The sequence below is a fragment of the Lepidochelys kempii genome, chromosome 2 (genome assembly GCF_965140285.1).
Source record: "Lepidochelys kempii isolate rLepKem1 chromosome 2, rLepKem1.hap1, whole genome shotgun sequence".
In the NCBI taxonomy this organism is placed as follows: domain Eukaryota; kingdom Metazoa; phylum Chordata; order Testudines; family Cheloniidae; genus Lepidochelys; species Lepidochelys kempii.
In genome coordinates this window covers 135,902,533-135,920,833 of record NC_136381.1, presented here as the reverse complement: position 1 = coordinate 135,920,833, position 18,301 = coordinate 135,902,533, and the positions used below count along the sequence as shown (strand labels likewise).

At 42.5% G+C, this 18,301-nt stretch overlaps 1 protein-coding gene across 3 annotated transcripts in view; it reads right to left on the bottom strand.

Annotated features, from left to right (window-relative positions):
- The window catches only part of ANKH (ANKH inorganic pyrophosphate transport regulator), a 215,612-nt gene extending 198,968 nt beyond the window's left edge, over positions 1-16,644 (bottom strand). Inside the window, exons 1-2 of one of the 3 annotated variants that reach the window (XM_073332298.2) lie at positions 16,426-16,644; positions 15,858-16,001 (exon numbers count right to left, since the gene is read on the bottom strand). In XM_073332298.2, coding sequence (XP_073188399.1) covers positions 15,858-16,001; positions 16,426-16,434 — 153 coding nt within the window. In that variant the 5' untranslated portion in view covers positions 16,435-16,644. Of the gene's footprint in view, positions 1-12,935; positions 13,926-15,857; positions 16,002-16,425 lie in introns of those variants that run through there. The other 2 variants (XM_073332297.1, XM_073332300.2) reach the window with 2 other exon arrangements.
- Between the last annotated feature and the right edge of the window lie 1,657 nt (positions 16,645-18,301).

The window sequence follows — 18,301 nt, the reverse complement described above, 5'->3', positions numbered from 1 at the left end:
ATCAGCAGGGTCCACACAGCCATTTAATGTGCAGCAGGGTAGTGTGGAGTAGATTCACACCTCAGCTTGGCACAAACTAAACGTTCGCGTGTACAAGCCCTTAGTCCTTCTGTGATCTACCTTGTTGATTTCCTTTGCAGTAAATACAGTACTGTACATAGTTAACATTATGCCTAGATTCACTGAATCACAGAAGTTACAGCTAGGTAAAATGTAACCAGTTTAGATCATATAATCTAATGCCTGGTAATGTAAGATTCTTCAACGAGTGTATTTTAGATTTAAGTAATACAAGAGATAGAACTACTCACATTTTCCTTTGGGAGACTTAATCATAGTTCAGTACATCTCAGAGCTAGGACATTTATTCTGATTTTTTTTAGCCTAAAGTTTTCTATCTTCTTAAATTCTACCTCTTTACGACTAGGTTGATATTGTACAGGAGGATATGCTAACTCACTCCTCTTCCTTTCCTCGATGATTACACCTTCAAATCCCTACAGCCTGTTACCATGTTCCCTTTTTATCCAAGCTATTTATTCTTATTTTTTATAATCTCTCCTTTTAAGTAACTGGAAATACTCTGTTTTAAGAGAACTGAAAAATGTATTTCAAGCCCTGAAATCTGCTTACTGTTAGTTTTCCTTTCAAACATGCTAAACATTTTTAATTGGTAGACGCTTAGAGGAAATAGGCAAGGGGGCAAGCTGCAATAAAACCTGTAGTTCTGCAGCTGAAAGACTATAGATCAAAGTCTCCAAAACTGTTGGAACATAGCAATATGCTACAGAGATAAAAATCTTCAGGATAAAAAGGAAAGTGAATAAGAGCTATCCCCACAAGAACAAGCTCAGCTTGCTTGGATTACAGAAACAAGTGGCTGCTTCTCCCTGATGGTTAGATTACAAAAAGAAGATGCTATCCAGCAGCTGGAGATAAGGAAGAGGAAGGAAAGTGGGGTAAATTGGATGGGGTCAGGAGACAAACTGGCAAGGGAGTTTGATAAATCCAAAATACAAATTCCACATTTTCAGGGAAGTGAGCAATTCACATGTGTTGTAGTAAGAATGAGACAGAACTCCCATTTACAGCTGAATTTTGTCCTCAGTTCTACAAATACAACCTGACTGTACCATTGCAGCGGTATAACCAAAAATAAACTCAGGCCCCTGAAGCGTGCACTTCCTCTTATTTAGGCCCAAGCAAGTCAGGAGTAACTCTACTGCAGGTAATGCTTTATATCAGACTAGGGCTGGTATAAAGGAGATCAAACACATGCCTAATAACTTCATTCAAGAAATTAACCCACCTCTTAATAGCCAACACCTGACCTGAAGACATTTGCAAAGTACACCAGTTAAAAGCCCAAGACTTGACAAGTGTTGCTGAACCACTTATTGTGCTTAGAAATGACTCCTTAGGTGATCTCACAATAAAAATAAATCATAGTTCTTGGCTAGAGTGATCACAACATACACCAATATTTGCATTGTCACCAAATGTGAAACACTGAACTATTTCCCTAAACAAAGAAACAGAAAAAGAAACATGATTTACGTTAGGTTTCGCAATGCAGCGAACAGAGGTATTTTTTTAATAACCACTCTACATCTCCAGTACATTTTCTTTGTCCCCTTCATTTGTTCAATTAAAAAGGTGTGGACATCAACAACATACAATGAAACACTTAGCTGTCTTTGTAACTGAGGGCTTGTCTAGATACAGAATTGTTCCTGACTCATTCTGGAGTAAGTGTCTCCCAAATTAGTCAGCAATATTTCCATGAGCATACAAGCACTGAGCTAGGATGATACAAAGATGCATGGAAATATTCTAACCAAATTAATTCCATGGATTAGACCACTAGGATTGAGGAAATGGTAAACACTGCTCTGTTAGACACTAGCGTTCATGAGAGACTTTGGTTTTTTGCTCTGTATAGCCCCGAGCAATTCCTTTTTTACCTGAGGTCTCTATAGGCTTTTTCTTGTTATCTGAAAACATGGCAGCAGAACATAAACATGGCAACAAAATGTAATACCACACCTGTGGGAATCTCACCTCAGTAGAGGATCAGACAAGCAGAAGGAAACCTAATCTGGTGACCTAGTTGCACACTGACACCAAAAAAAACAAAAAAAAAAACCAAACCAAACCCCACCACCCACACTTTGAAGTGTAACATAAGAAGTTACCAACAACACCTGAGATGACATTACAGAGAAACAGCAAAGTTCAGTGCACTGTTGCAAGTGATTACAGAGCTAACCTTTTCCTGATGTTAATGACATCACAGGCAAGAATGCTAAAATGCAAAGTGGTTTTCTTCCAGCGATCGTACTTGTAACCAATTCTGCAAGAATCACAATTGCTAGCAACTACTCTGATTAGTGGTTTAGAATAATCTGAGCTCAATATAGATTGAGAGAAACTGATGCAGAAGTGATATGTTGAGTAAATGCACATTTCGAAATGGTACTACACTCCAGCTTCACCTAGCAATAATGCTTTCTTATAGAGCAAATAAGATTTTCCTGAAGTTACTAGCTCCCAAAAAATTCTGTTTGAGACCCATTCAGGAAAACACAAAAAGAAGGATTTATGATACTGAGGAAATAATTCTTGTATAATACATGTCTTCTAGGTTCATACTTCTTAATACTTTCCATCTATATAACACCTTCCATCCAAAATTACAACATGTTTTATAAACACCAATGAATAAGTTTCACAACATGCCTGTGGGGACATATTACTATTTTATAGATGAGAAGGTTGAGATAAACAGAGATCAAGGTCCAGATTCTCAAGTGTATTCAGGTATCTAATTCCTACTGATTTCAATAGTAATGAGATATCTAAATACCTCTGAGGATCTGGGCCTAAATGACTTGCCACACAGGAAGTCAGTGGACAGAGCCAGTTAGAACTCACATCTGACTCCAAGTTCTGTTCCTTAAAACAAGACTATTCCTGTTTCACATAGTCAGAGGATTTGCTGTGTTAAACACACTGCAGTCCATCTAACAATGTAATTAACAGGTGTGATGGATTATAAAGTCTGTCTGATCAGATTTCAGGTTACTGGAGTGAGAGAAGGTCCTACTGATGTAAGATTGAGAAGAGAGAAGAAATAATTAAAGTGGAGGCAGCAGCAGTGTGGAGAAAAGCAGAGCAGTTAGAAAGAAGGCAGAGGAGAGTGGAAGAAAGGGAGGGTGCTAACAGAGCGAGGGAACAGAGCATACTTCTGTGGCTTAGATCTATATATATTATAATACAAAATCTGAAAAGTTTTGAATGATGTGGATATAATTCCATCAAGAGAGTTTCTAGTGACAACTGAAACCATTCAAGCTTCACTCCTGTGGTTTATATTGGCAGCAGAACCCTTCTTTGGGATTATAGCCCCGTAACTCAGTTACCTGCTATCTGTTCTATACCGTATGTTCAATAAAGGTACATACATACATAGCAGTATAGCTGCTGCATGTCACTGACTTACTTGATACATGGCTGAGATTTGTATCTCTGCTAACAGGACAATATATACAAGAGACCTTTGATTTTACCAAGTCTCAGTGCTGGTCACATGAGGTAAAATTCCAGGAAATGCTCTGTCAAAGTAGTGAATTGAGCATCTGACTCCTAACTCCTGTTATAGTTAATGCAGACATGCATTCCTAATTACTCTTGTGCCCTATGGATCTCTGAAGCACTGATTGGAGGACAGATATTAAAATCGCTAATGCAGAAGTAAAAAATACAGGGATATGAAAGTCCCTCATATCTATATAATTTTTTTTTAAAAACCCTTAAATAAATGATCAGACTTAGACATCCAAAAGCAGAGAAACTGCATGTCTGTCAGACTCTGACTCATCATTTTATCTCACTTTTCTTCAAGAAATATTGTCGCAGACACCAGCATAATATGGAGCACCACACATTTCATACATGCTACATTACATAAGGTCTTAACAATCTTGGGTGATGACTGGTCAACTCAATCACACAACAGTGCGACCAGTATGCATTCTGAAGCATGTTTCCAAGCAAATGGACTTATTGCAATCATAAGCCCCAAAGAGATCAGCACAAGAAATGTTTTTGAAAAAAAGGCACTGACTTAAAATTCGCAAAGAATAAGGATGGTTAAAGCTTGTTTCATAATACTGTGTTTTATCTCCTAACCTTTTCTACATCTTTATTATTCCACCTCCTACCTGCTACTAGAATCCTAGATGAGGTCCCTTCCAGCCCCTCGCCCTGCCATACTGAAGCAAGACCAAGTAAACCTAGACCATCCCTGACAGGTGTTTGTCTAACCTGCTCTTAAAAACCACCAGTGACAGATTCCACAACCTCCCTTGAAAGCCCATTCTAGGCCTTAACTATCCTTGTAGTTAGAAAGCTTTTTCTAATATCCAACCTAAATCTCCCTTGCTGCAAATTAAACTCATTACTTCTTGTCCTACATTCAGTGAACATGGAGAATCACTGATCACCATACTCGTTATAAAAACATTTTACATATATAAAAACTATTTATCATGTCCCCCCTCAGTCTTCTTTTTCCCCCCCAAGACTAAACATGCCCAGCTTTTTAACCTTGTCTCATAGGTCAGGTATTTAAATATTTTATTATTTCTGTTTATCTTCTTTAGACTCTCTCTGATTTGTCCATCTTCTTCTTGAAGTGTGACAAGGTGGGTGGGGTAATATCTTCTATTGGACCAACTTCTATTGATTAGAGAGATAAGCTTTCAAGCCACACAGCTTTTTCTCAGGGCTTGGAAAGATACTAAGAGCTCGTCTACACTGGCACTTTACAGCACTGAAACTTGCAGCGCTGTAAAGTGCCAGTGTGGACAGTGCACCAGCGCTGGGAGCTATTCCCCTGGTGGGGGTTTTAGAGAGCTGGGAGAGCTCTCTCCCAGTGCTGGTGCCGTGACCACAAAAGCCACGTGAAAGCACTGTCGCTGCAGTGCTTTAACGTTGCCAGTGAGGACGTGCCCTTAGACTGTCACAGCTAAAGGTTGAACAGATAGTTTAGCACAGGTAGTTAGCACATATTCTAAGGGACCATTCAAGGTGAAGTGGCCCTTTAACACCCCAATAGGATAGGATAAAGGGGGGTTAGTGGGTTACAAACAAACAAAAACAAAACAAAACGGGTGGCCAAACTGTGGCTTGCGAGCTGCATGCAACTCTTTTACAGTTAGAAAGTGTGGCTTGCGGAGCCTCCCACGCCCCCCCATTCTCCCCACGAGACTTGGGCCGGGGGGAAGAGTGCGGGATCTCTGTCTTGCAGTGGGGTAGGGGCTTCTGCCCAGTCAGGGAGGGCGGCTCAGGGCTTCAGCCACCGTGAAGACGACTCTCTCGACAAATGCACCACGTAACCAATGATATGCCAGTGACACATCAATGACGACTACTTAAACTCTCTCCACCACAACTTCAACAAACCACCACCTGTCCATTATACTCTCTCTCTCTGGAACACACCCACACTAACATCAACTTCCTGGACACCATGATCAGCTTCAACAATGGAAGCTTACAGGCAATATACAAGAAACCCATGGATCACTAGACCTACTTTCACAGACCCAGTAACCACCCCAAACACTCCAAGAAATCTGTTATCTTTCACCATGCACCGAAATACCACAGAATGTTCTCTGGGGAGCAAGTCTGGGATATACACATTAACACACTCAAAACTGCCTTCACCAAACAAGACACTCCACCAGAGAAGTAGATTTCATCATGGAACAGGCCACTTAAATACCCTGAGAGAACCTGCCTCAATACAGAACTAAAATCCCTCTGACCGCACACTGCTAGTTGTCACCTACCACCCCACACTAGAACTCATACGGGGTATCATCAAACAACTAAAACCTACACTCAATGGGGACCTCATCCTGAAAGAAATCTTTCCTGAACCCCCTCTTCTGGCCTTCAAACAATCCCCCAATCTCGTCAAGCTCAGCAGCAGCAAACTCCCCACAGACCAGGACACGCCAACTCAAAGTGGCACCAGATCCTGCTAGAACAACGGATGCAAAACTTGCAGACATATATCCACTGCTACAATGATCAACACCCCCTCCCACCACACACACACACACACACAACACGTTTCATGATTTATTGAGCCTACACATGCCTATCACAACATGTGGTGTACCTCATCCAGTGTACTAAATGTCCCAATAACAACTATGTGGTGAAACCGGACAATCACTATGCTCTCGAATGAACACACACAAGAAAAATGGTAAGAGACAAAAACACCTTATCACCTGTGGATGAACACTTTTCATAAAGCGATCACTCTGTATCTGACCTATCAGTCCTCACCTCAGAGGACACCTGTAGAACACTTTTTTCAAAAGACAAGCCCGGGAGCTTAAATTCATAATTTTGCTAGAAATCACTAAAAATCATGGTTTTACTAAAGACACTGGACTTATGGCTTATTACAACAATCCCTAACCCACTAACCCCTCCCCCCCTTTTTGTCCCATGATTACAGGGGTCTTAACGGACAACTTCACCTTGAATGATCCCTTAGAATGTGCGTTAACTACTTCTACTAAACTGTAAGACCTTGAAATTAGTGTGACACTCTAAAAGGATATGTCTACACTAGTGAGCTTACAGCGGCACAGCTGTACCGATGCAGTTGCACTGCTGTAAGATCTCTCCTGTAGCGTCTCTATGCCAACATAATTAAACCACCTTCAACAAGCGGTGGTAGCTACGTCGGCGAGTTACATAGTGCTGTGCACACTACCACTTATGCTGGCGAAATTTATGTCGCTCGGGATTGGGGGGGGGCGCAGGGAGGAGGTTCACAACCCTGAGTGACATAAGTTTTGCCAACATATGTTGAAGTGTAGACATGGCCTTAGAGTACCTTTCCCAAACCTAAGGAAGAGCTCTGTGTAGCTGGAAAGCTTGTCTCTCTCACCAACAGAAGTTGGTCAAATAAAAGGTATTGTGACATTCCCCTGGTGTTATCTGGACCAGTAATCTGCTAGGTCAGTCCAATCCTTGCCTTTGGGAGCCAGCCTTACCCTGCTCCGCTGTGAGAACCCCCTCTCCTGGCCTGTTCATACACAGCCTCTGGCATGTAAGCTGCTCCTTGGATTGTGCAACCAGATGACACTAGCCAATATCTCCAGTCCCAGACACAACCCTAGCAACCTCCATCTTGCAGTGTCCAGTTATCCAGTGTCCGCTGGATGTTGCGAGCTTATATGAGTTCATCAATTTAACAAAGAAATTGATAATATACACCAGGCTTGTTATCCCAAGGGGAGTCTCTGACATGCTTCAAACCAAACGCACTGCTTCAGGTAGAATAAACAAACAAATTTATTAACTATGAAAGATAGATTTGAAGTGATTATAAGTCAAATCATAACAAGTCGGATTTGATCAAATAAAATAAAAGCAAAAAAGCATTCTAAGCTGATCTTAACAACTTTCAGTGCCCTTACGAACTTAGATACTTCTCACCACAGGCTGGCTAGTTGCCCTTCCGCCAGGCTCTCCCCTTTGATCAGGGCTTCAGTCGCTTGGTGGTGATGTCTGTAGATCAGGGGTTCTCAAACTGGGGGGTCAGGACCCTGCAGGGAGTCGCGAGGTTATTACATGGGGGGGGGGTCGCGAGCAGTCAGCCTCCACCCCAAATCCCGCTTTGCCTCCAGCATTTATAATGGTGTAAAATATATTAAAAAGTGTTTTTAATTTATAAGGGGGGGGAGGTAGCACTCAGAGACTTGCTATGTGAAAGGGCACTAGCTTCAATATGAAAATCCTACAACTAGGCTTGACCTAATTACGAAAATAAAAAGCTTGCTTCTTTAGCCTTCCTGCAGAGGAGATAATGTCTGTAAATGTGGCCTTATGTTGCATCTATCTGTAACTAAACTCAAGAAGAAAGCAGAACCTTCAACTCTACTTAAGCAGCAGTACTGTAAAAGCACACACCACCTTCTGCACATATGGTCTGACTAAGTGCCTACACCATACAACACTGAATTCCATTTGTTGTTGGAGGTTTTTTTTGGTTTTAAGGTCTCTCTCCATGTGAAGACACTGTAGACCTCAATCAATTCCTATTGAATTCTGGTTGGTGTCCCTGATTGTCTAATTGTTTTTGGCTTTTTTGGTGATGTCCAAATACCCTACAGTGCAGGAGTGAGACCTCATCTCTCTCCCTCCCCCTCACACACACACTTACGTCTATTACCTGTAATGGGCGGGGGGGTGGGGGAGCAGAGGGAAGAAACAGCAACTAAAACTATATACACCCTTTGTCCTCTAGCCGCCTCTCTTTTTCCCCCACTTTTAGTTCTGTGATAGTTAACTGGCTCTTTCCTTCATTTCCACTCCCACAATATCCAGCAACCTCACCTGTTGGGGATGGCCTCTTGCTAACTTAATTTTTAAATAAAAAAGTTGAGCTGAGAGCCCTAAACCAGTTTACTCTTCAGGCCATTAAGTACAGCCAACTACTCCTGTAGCTGAAAACTGTAGCCTTGCTGGGAAAGGGGATGGTGGTTTGCCTTTGAAACACTGCTGCTAACTGCTCCAGTCACTTTAAAATGAAACCATTGCTTCTCCTTCAGTGCTTAGCAGTGCTACAGTATCTGTGCTGTGCCTACAGAGCAGAGGGGTGACTAATAAATAGCCTGCCTGGGGATCCCAATTCAATTTCTTAAGTAAGATACATTGGCAAGAGGACAAGAGAAGCTGCTGGGAATTGGGAATACAGGTAAGAAAAAGAAGGGTAAGAGTTGCCATTTTAAATTGGCACCACTAACTTATTTCCCTATGATCCTGAATACCTTTATTCTCATATCCAAAATTGGGAGCTAGGCAATATTCCCAATAGAAACTGAGATTTGAATATTTGAGCCACAGACTGCTGCTGAAAGGGCATTGGCCTTAATGGGGACTCAGAAGGAGAATTCCACAATTTATATAAAAGGTGAGGGAGAAAATTGCAGCCATGCTGCCAGGCAGCAGAAAGGCCCCAGAGTCAGTGCTGAAGCGGAGATCTTGGCTGGGTTCTGGAAGCTGTCCCATTGCTCATTCCACCTAGTGGCTACAGGTTAGCTCTTACTTCTTGGATTTCTCATCTTGGACAATCTAGGCTGGTAAACTGCCCTATTGTTTCTAGTCAGCTTCACATTTTGCTTCTCCTGTACTTACGCAATGTTGTAATATTTGAGTTACAAACCCTGCAGGGGAATGTAATTCCGTCAAAATGTTTCCACTGAAACTTAATAAAAAAAATCAAACATTTCTGTTTAATCTTTTGTAAAAACTTGTTTTCTTGAACTAAGTTTGGACTTAAAATTTATCTGAAAGTGTCCCTTTAGTTCAGGAATTATGCACACACGTGACGGGGGGAAATCTGTCATTAAATACTGTCATAGCAATGCAATATTTTCAAAAATCTAATGGTATTTCCACTAGGATACAATACTAATAATGGAATCGTGGTTATTGTATATAGTTATAGCCTACACTGATTACAATGGGAGCTTGTGTCACATTTGTGTTAATGTGGTATTAAAGGCCTACCTAATCTAGGTTAGTCTTTGACCTCTGACGTCAATCATAATACTTTGTTCTTATGACACCTTTCATCTCGAGTATTTTTGAAATTTATTAGCTCTCCTGCCTGCCCTGTGATATAGGTAAGTGTTATGCACTCTTTTAAAAATGAGTGAACTGTGGCATAGAAAGATTATGTAACCTGGCCAAGATGCCATAGTGGCAGTTGGAAATATAAACTCTCCAGTCTCAGTAATTCTCTTTAATATTTTATGCACAACTTGTTCTGTTTTTCTGGTCACCATTTAAGAAAAGAAAATGGTTTTAACTACAAGGAGAAGCTTGTTAAAATAAAATTAGGCCTCTTAAAACAGCAGCAGCCAACAAATTTAGAACAAGGGATGTTGATGCCTCATTGCTCTTATGGAAACTCGCTTGTTTGTACCCCAAGTAATATATAAAATTACGAGGTTATCCCAAAAGCCCTGAAGTACTGAAGCACAATAAAGAGTCAATGAGAGAGTAGTAGTTCGACTCCTTCATTGCCTCGTTTCAATTTGCCTAATGCCTAGATGCCACTGAACATAACACATGCATGTGTGCGCACGTGTGTATATGTGTACTGCCAATGAATTGCTGGTAATGGATCTCACAGGCCATGTTTATCCTACGGACAGTTGAAAATAAAACAAACATGGTTGATAACATTGCTTCAGCTGATTATTGGGAGACCTACTGTAGCACTGGCTGCTGATACCATTTTCAAAACAGTGTCATACACCCTTACTTGTAGCAAATAAGGCCACTGCAGGGGCCTTGAGTACTGGTGCACCTGGTTCCTTTTATTCTCTGCCTGTGGCACATCACAGTCTAGACCAGTGGTTCTCAAAGCCGGTCCACCACTTGTTCAGGGAAAGCCCCTGGCGGGCCAGACCGGTTTGTTTACCTGCCGCGTCCGCAGGTTTGGCCGATCACGGCTCCCACTGGCCGCGGTTCGCTGCTCCAGGCCAATGGGGGCTGCAGGAAACGGCGCGGGCCAAGGAAAGTGCTGGCCGCCCTTCCCGCAGCCCCCATTGGTCTGGAGCGGCGAACCGCGGCCAGTTGGAACTGTGATCGGCCAAACCTGCGGACGCGGCAGGTAAACAAACCAGTCCGGCCCGCCAGGTGCTTTCCCTAGACAAGCGGCGGGCCAACTTTGAGAACCACTGGTCTAGTCTCCTTTTGGTTGTTGGCTTTAATGTGCAGGTGCTGAGCGATATTGGAGGCCTGTGATACACAGCAGGTCAGACTACAAGATGATCTAATGGTCCTTTCCGGTCTTGCACTCTATGACTCAAAGTTAGTTAACACCAGTGCTAACGTGACAACAGTAGGGAATCCCAACATTGATAACTGGTGTTGGCAACCAGGGAACACTCTTCCAAAATACTGCAATAGTCAATGCCGCCTCAGAGGCGGTTTAGAGCGCAAAGTGCTGACCAACAAGTCAGACCCACATTCTATTCCTAGCTCTGCCAATGGCTTACTGAGCATTCCTGAGCAAATACATTACCCCATCTGTACTTCATTTTCCCCAGTATTGCCAACCCTGAAATGTTCAAAGAAATCAGTCAGGTCCCAAAAAAGTGGCTTACAAATCATGATACTTGGGGGAGGGGGGGGAGGAGGGAGATTGCGTTCTGTTTTTTGTGTCCTTTGAAGGTTTTTTCCTGCAACCACAAGAAATACAAACTTAAAAAGCAAACAGACGCTGGTATTTTCAGGTAATCACTGATCTCCAGTACCCGGGCCCTTAAATAAAACACCAAATATCGTGATACTCATGATAAAAATCATGAGTTAGCAACACTTCCATTTGTAAAATGAGTATAATGATGCTTATCTATGTGATGTGCTTTGAAGCTCCCTGGATGAAAAGTGATAATAATGGTGTTATTACATCAAAATGTAGTGGTATAATACATGATGCAGAAAATGAGGGAGTTCAAAATTTGTTGGGATCCATTCTTAAAAGCCCCCCAAAACCTTATTCAACATAATGAAACATTTATGTTATGCTTTCTTTAAGTACATTTAAATCAGCATAAAAACAGAGCAAGTAGGAATAAAGGGGTTAGAGCTATTATTGTGATTTCCCCCTCTCTCCACTTCAGTCATTCTGTATTCATACTGCAATATTACAGTTTAGTATAAACAAAATTCAGATGTAAACTTTTCTCAGATGTAGGCAAAACTGAGATGAGATTAGCTGATTGTGATTGAAATCTAAAGAATGCTGGATCAGGTCCTTAAGGTCAATGAAAATATCTTCATAGGGGTTAATGGGTTCTGGAACAGACTATAAGGGGTGAGTTGATTAGTTCTCTCTGATATTACTGTAACATGTTTTTACATCCTAAACACAATACAGAATTATAATTAAAAATATACTGTTCATATAGTACACCCATAATCATTGAGTCTTATGAAAATACTTAATACCCCTTATTGTTAATTTTCCACAATGTACAATTCTCACAAAGTTCTTTAGTCCCCTCCTAAATCACCTGCCAAATAATTATCTAGTGACAGCAGAGGACAAACAAAAGATGTGGCAGCTTCTTAGCTGTATAATCCTCCCTGTACTTAGCCACATGATAAAAAATATCTCAAATCCCACAAAATTCTGTTAAGCAAAAAAAGAGAGTTTAGAACTAGTCACTTGCCTCACATTGCACAAAACTGGCATTACATTTTATTGAAAGGGCTCTGCTTTGAAAGCTGTGCTCCCAAATAATATTTCTACTCATGGAAACAACAGATGGAGAAGCTGTATCAAAAGTCTTATGATCTACAGTATTCTTTCAATGACTGCTCAATCTGTTCAGCCAATGTATATTACTAGGCTAATTTTTATACAGTAATTTTATATCTGACCTACAAATTCTTCTGTGCCTCTTTTAGAGATTATTAGCCATAGGGAATAACTTCCCTTCATGCTAATTTGACTGATTTATATTAGCAGTCTTCTCTTAAGCATAAGTGCAGAAGGGGAAGTACTGTAGCTTTTTCTGAGCTGTCCCTTGGCACACCCTTTATTATGTATGCAATTATTCTTATTTTGCCCTATTATTAAAATTATTACCACAGCAGGGAGTGATCAGACGACTGGCTCATCAAATCTTTATCTTCTGGAAAGCCTATTTTTACTCAACAATACTAGCCTGATAATCATGTAGCATCCATTGGGGCAAAAATGCAGACACGACATATCAAAAATAGGACAAGCTCGGGCATAAGAATTACCAACAAAAGAATAAAATCATCATTTCTGCCTCAGTTTCCCCACTCTCATGTGAGGGGATAAACCAACTCACCAGCCAGTATATTAATGAAGCTCCCACAAGTGTCAGTATTTCATTCCTTTTTCATCAGCGATGCACTTATTGTTAAAATGCAGTTAATCATCACTGAAGACATCACTCAGGAGGTATCCCCAGCCAAGTCTTCCACCCTTTCCTCATCCTTTTCCTGATCCACACTCTCCTGTAGGAACCTCTCTGCTCCCTGCAGCAATCCCCCTTTAAGTGAGCAGCTTGTTGGCCTTCTGTCCCACCAGCTGGGAAGCAGCTGATTAGCCCAACTCCCTGGAAGGGCATCCCATGCTGTGATGGTGTCCAAAAGCACATTCTACCAGGTATCTAGCTGCAAAGGGAGTTGAACTTGATCGACCCTGTCCACGGCAGTGAGACCACCATTTTAAAAAGCTGCATAAATAATTTTTAACGTGTATTTTCCAAATACTCATTTTCCCAGCGTAAGTGGGGTTTGGGATGTTGGTGGCAAGAGTGTACTGAACACTCAACATTCAAGGAGCTCTTCTGTGATTTACTTATTAATGTTGAAAGTTCTGATCTGATCTAAAGAGCGCTGAAATCAATGCAAGGCTTTCTTCTGATTGGCATGGACTATGAATCACGCCCTACTTGTATAAGGCAAATTGTGTATTTGTACCTCTGAATCACATTTTTCTTCATTTTCTTCTATCCGGTTTTCTCTTTTATGTCAGGAGGCAGAGAGTGGGATTTATGGAAAAACTGATTGGTAGAGTAAGTTGCCCTTGTGTGAGACAAGAACAAATTGTATATATCAAAATATTTTGAATATCTTTTATTGCTTATATTTAGAATAAAGATTTTTTTTAAAAGTAGAAGAAAAACAAACAAGAGTAAGAATGAAATATCTTGGCAAATATCAGAGGGGTAGCCACGTTAGTCTGGATCTGTAAAAGCAGCAAAGAGTCCTGTGGCACCTTAGAGACTAACAGACGTATTGGAGCATAAGCTTTCATGGGTGAAGTGGGTATTTACCTACGAAAGCTTATGCTCCAATCAATACGTCCGATGGATGTAAGGTGCTACAGGACTCTTTGCCGCTTGGCAAATAGTTAATTCTTATATCTATTTTCCACTGTAATAGAATTGTGCCCAATCTTGCACAGGCAAATTCACTAATATATTGAATATAATATAATATAATATAATATAATATAATATAATATAATATATCTTTGCCTGAGTAAGGAATGCAGGAGTAGGTGCATATGCTGATTTTATGTATAAGAATTGCCTAAAAGGAACCAGATTGTCTGACAGAATAGTAACTTATCACAAGGATGGAAGTTGTTAGGGGGCATTCAGCTAGTGCACTTGTTGCATGGGGCTTCCACACACTTGTGGTTATGTTTCTAGCACAGCAAACTGTGCCAAGTAAATAGGCTGTGATTAAAAAATGAGGAAATACAGTGAGCCTTATTTTAGATGGTGTCCAAGGCAAAGAAGAGCTTTAAATCAACAATACTGAGGAACTTTAATTAGGATGAAGTGGGCACACTTGTTCACAATTGACTTAATTCATTTCAAAGTTTGTTAGCAATAGATTCCAGTGCTCTCTATGCTACTCTTCTCAGGTTCTCATACCATGGCATCTGAATTTGTGAATTAAAAATGACAAAGAAAGCAATACAAAGAGTATTCAAGGTAAATAGAGTTAGAAAGTCAGCTCAGTAAGCTGTTATCAATTAAATGCTTAGCACTTCACATTTCAGAGATTCTCTCTTGCGGTCTATACTAACGCAGAGAATGCTACCCTATTTTTTGTTTGTTTTTTCCCCCACTGATTTAATCCATCCTTTGTCAATATCATTACACAGCATCTTGTAAGAGTTTCCTAAACACAGTGCTTCACTGATAAGGTGGCAGGGACTACTGCTTACAAATGGTTCACTGGCTGCTGAAGAGGTTGCAGTAGCACCAGCTTTTCAATGATGCCACATGGAGAGAGGTAAAAGAACAAGATAAAGCAGGCTGTATGAGGGGGAGGGAATTAGGCCCCTTCACACCACCACAAAATCAATAGTTATAACTGCACCCCAGCAAAGCCCCAAACAAGCAGGAATTAGCAGTATCTCTCTAGTATATTTCTATAACCATGATCAATGTCTCTTTAAATATTCTCAATCATCAGCCCAACCTGCTACATGTTTTGCAATAGGGGATTTTTAAAAGTCCCTTTTCTCCCACAAATTAAGCAAAAATACTGTACAGTGGGGTTTTTGGAAAAGTAGTTTTAAATTAAAATATAGACAAATGCTTTATGTAATCCCAAATTACATAATCCTTGAGTGCACTAAAAAGATGTCCTTCTACATGCATCAAACTAGAGTTCAAAACAGATCATGTTTTAACATTAATGATGGAAAGCAGAAAAAAGTCTGATGAATAATAAAGAAGCAGTAAACAGATCTTTCCAAAACACAACCACAGCAGGGAGGCTTCAAACCCAAAAGCAACCATGAGATGAAAAAGAAACAGAGAGAGTCCACACCCCCAAATAAATGAGACAATCGATATTCTGCACTCAGGCAAAATTTTGTGATGCACTGGGCAAAGCAGCTGCAATGTTGTTTGTTTTCTGCAAACGGCTATCTGCAAATTCCTCTCGGGATACCTATAGATCACAGTGCACCCTATTTTAGTCTCCTATGGATGTTCTGGCAGAGAAAAGTCCACATTTGCCAATCAAATACAGCCTATCTGTACATTGCCATCAGCGACCCTAGGCTCCCAGGGAAGAGACTAATAAATACAGAGGGTGTTTTGTCAACAGTCAGCAATAGGGATCCTAACAAGGCACATTTGCAAAGCAGCATCTTGCACAGTAATTTATCCCTTAGCCCCAGCGATGGATGGCTGCATTTGGCTATGTCTAGAAAAGGTAAAAGGCGTCCGGCGAGTTACCTGCTCCCCGAAGTCGATGGCTATATTGGTGATGCCCAAAGGGACCAAGAATCGGATCAGGGGCCAGTAGTTGGCGAGCGCTGGAAATTTCACCATAGTCCCAGCTGTGCGAGGACCCCAAACACATCTGCCGTAGCAGGGACACTGCAAGGGGGGAGGAATGGGGAAAGAAGGAAAAGGAGAGAGAAAAGAAAGGCCCCCTAAAAATCAAGCTTCTGGCTTGGCTGGGGGAGGCGCTGCACGTAGGGCGAGCAGCAGCAGCAAAGCGCTCTCTCCTCTCCTCCTCCGCCGCTCGCTCTGCGCGGTGCGTCGCTGTCTTAGCGAGAGATCCAAAAGATGAAGTCCATCCCTGCTGCCCTCCTCCCACACAACAACGACCTGCTGCTGCTGCCGCTGCCGGGGGGGGGGAAGAGGAGGGACACCACCACCACCACCACCCGAAATTTCCGCGGGCGGGTTTTCCATTATGGGAGCTAGGGCACCCACACAAAAATGAGGTAGGTACCCTGGCTTAGCCTAGCCGGCAGCAGGGGGATGGGAGCAGGGGTGGGAACAAAAACAAACCAACCACCGGCATGGGGGCAGGATGAGCCGGGCTGTCTCGCCGCCGCCGCCGCCTCCTTCCCCAGGCTGTGGGAGGAGAGGGACGCAGGAGGGCGGCTGGGGCTCCTTGGCGGCCGCCTCGGTGGTGCAGAAAGCGGGCTGAGGCGGGAGACGCTGCGCCCCGGCCCAGCTACGTCTCCTCTCTCGGCGTCTGCCTCGCCGAACACGTGGGTTTTGACACACACCCGGCCTCATTTCAGGAGAGGAGGGGAGAGGGCGGCATCTCGCTGCTCCTCCTAACGCCGGCCGCCGGGCACAGCAGCACCTCTAGCTGCTGCAGCCCGCCCGGGAGAGGGAGAGGGGCCGCCGGTGCCTGCCCAGCGGGACTGTAAACAAGCGTAGGTGCCCAGCGAGTGTGGCTGTACAAGTGACTGTGTGTGTGTAAGTGTGCAGTCTCCTCCATACGCTGTACGTATGCACATACACACTGGACATAGGCATGATACACATACACAAAACATACTTTCCACACACAGGCTCACAGCACAGAGCACCTGGTATGTACCGGGCAGGTGTCGGTTTGTGTACAGTAGCTGTGGTTTTGGGGGTGTGCACATTGCCACAGCTTGTGTACATGCATGGGTATGTAACCCTGGTGATTGTGCATGTACAATATCTGCATCTCTGTGTGTACATACATGTCTGCATCTAGCAGGCATCTGTTAAAGCCCTCTGCTGTGCTCCAGGGCACTGCCACATAATGGAGTTACAGTCAGCAGAAGTGTACAGTATTCTGTTGCTCCATGCATTGTACCAACACTAGTCTGTAAACTTCTCCCCCACCCCAGGGCTAGTTTTAGGATTTGTGACGTCTCAGGCAAAAGTGGAGCTTTACAGTGCTTGGAGCAGGACTTCATCTGTGAGTTGCCCACTCGCCTCCCTCTCTTGTTCCACTGTAAAAGTGTCCAAGAGTGAGCTGGCCTTCAAGTTGCATGTCTACACAGGCCCCTCTCAAAAGTGGGACCCCAAACTTGCATTGCATGTTAATAAGGCCTTCACCGTGTGCGTTTGACCATTATTGTAGAATACTGTAGAATGTAAGCAGTGCCTGATGGAGAAGGCACGTCCTGTCTGTTAATTACTGGCTGGAGGATTTACAGAACTGAGGCAAAGTAGTGAATGGGGCGGTCCTTAATCTCGCTAGTCATTACGGGTCAGGAAATGCCTGACCCAGAGTTTTTGTTCTGATAAACCACATAAAATAATAAATAAATGGAGACCAAGATGTGTTAATATTTCAAAGTCAGTTTAATTTCTGAACAATAAAATGTGCCATTTGCTTGTAGTCTGAAGGACCAAGCCTGCTCACATGGAAAGCAATGGAATATCTGTTCACTGGAAGCACTGTTGGACCCTGGCTCGTTTCTAGAAGATAAAGACTAATGCAGTTAACCACTGAGAAAAGCAGGACTTAATTCTCAATTTTTAATTGATATATGTAAGACACTTGGACTTTCCAATTTCTATTGAGGGTGTTACCCTAGAGGTGGAAGAACCAGGGTATGTCTACACTACAAAGTAAAAACCCATGGTACCACATCTCAGAGCCCAGGTCAGTTGCATTGGGCTCATGGAGCAGGCTGTAGAGCTAAAAATAGCAGTGTAAATATTTGGTCTTGGGCTGGAGCCCAGTTTCTGAAAGCCAGTGACTGGGGAAGGATCTCAGAGTCTGAGCTCCAGCCTCTGAGAATGTATACATTGCTATATCTTCTTCAAGTACATGTGTGCATGCTCTGGAATTGCAGAATTTTGCCTAGCAGTACCCATGGAGGGGCGGTGCTCCCACCTCATGGCTGTAGCCCCTCCCTTGGCTAATGAAGCAGCTCGACCCTGACCTCCCT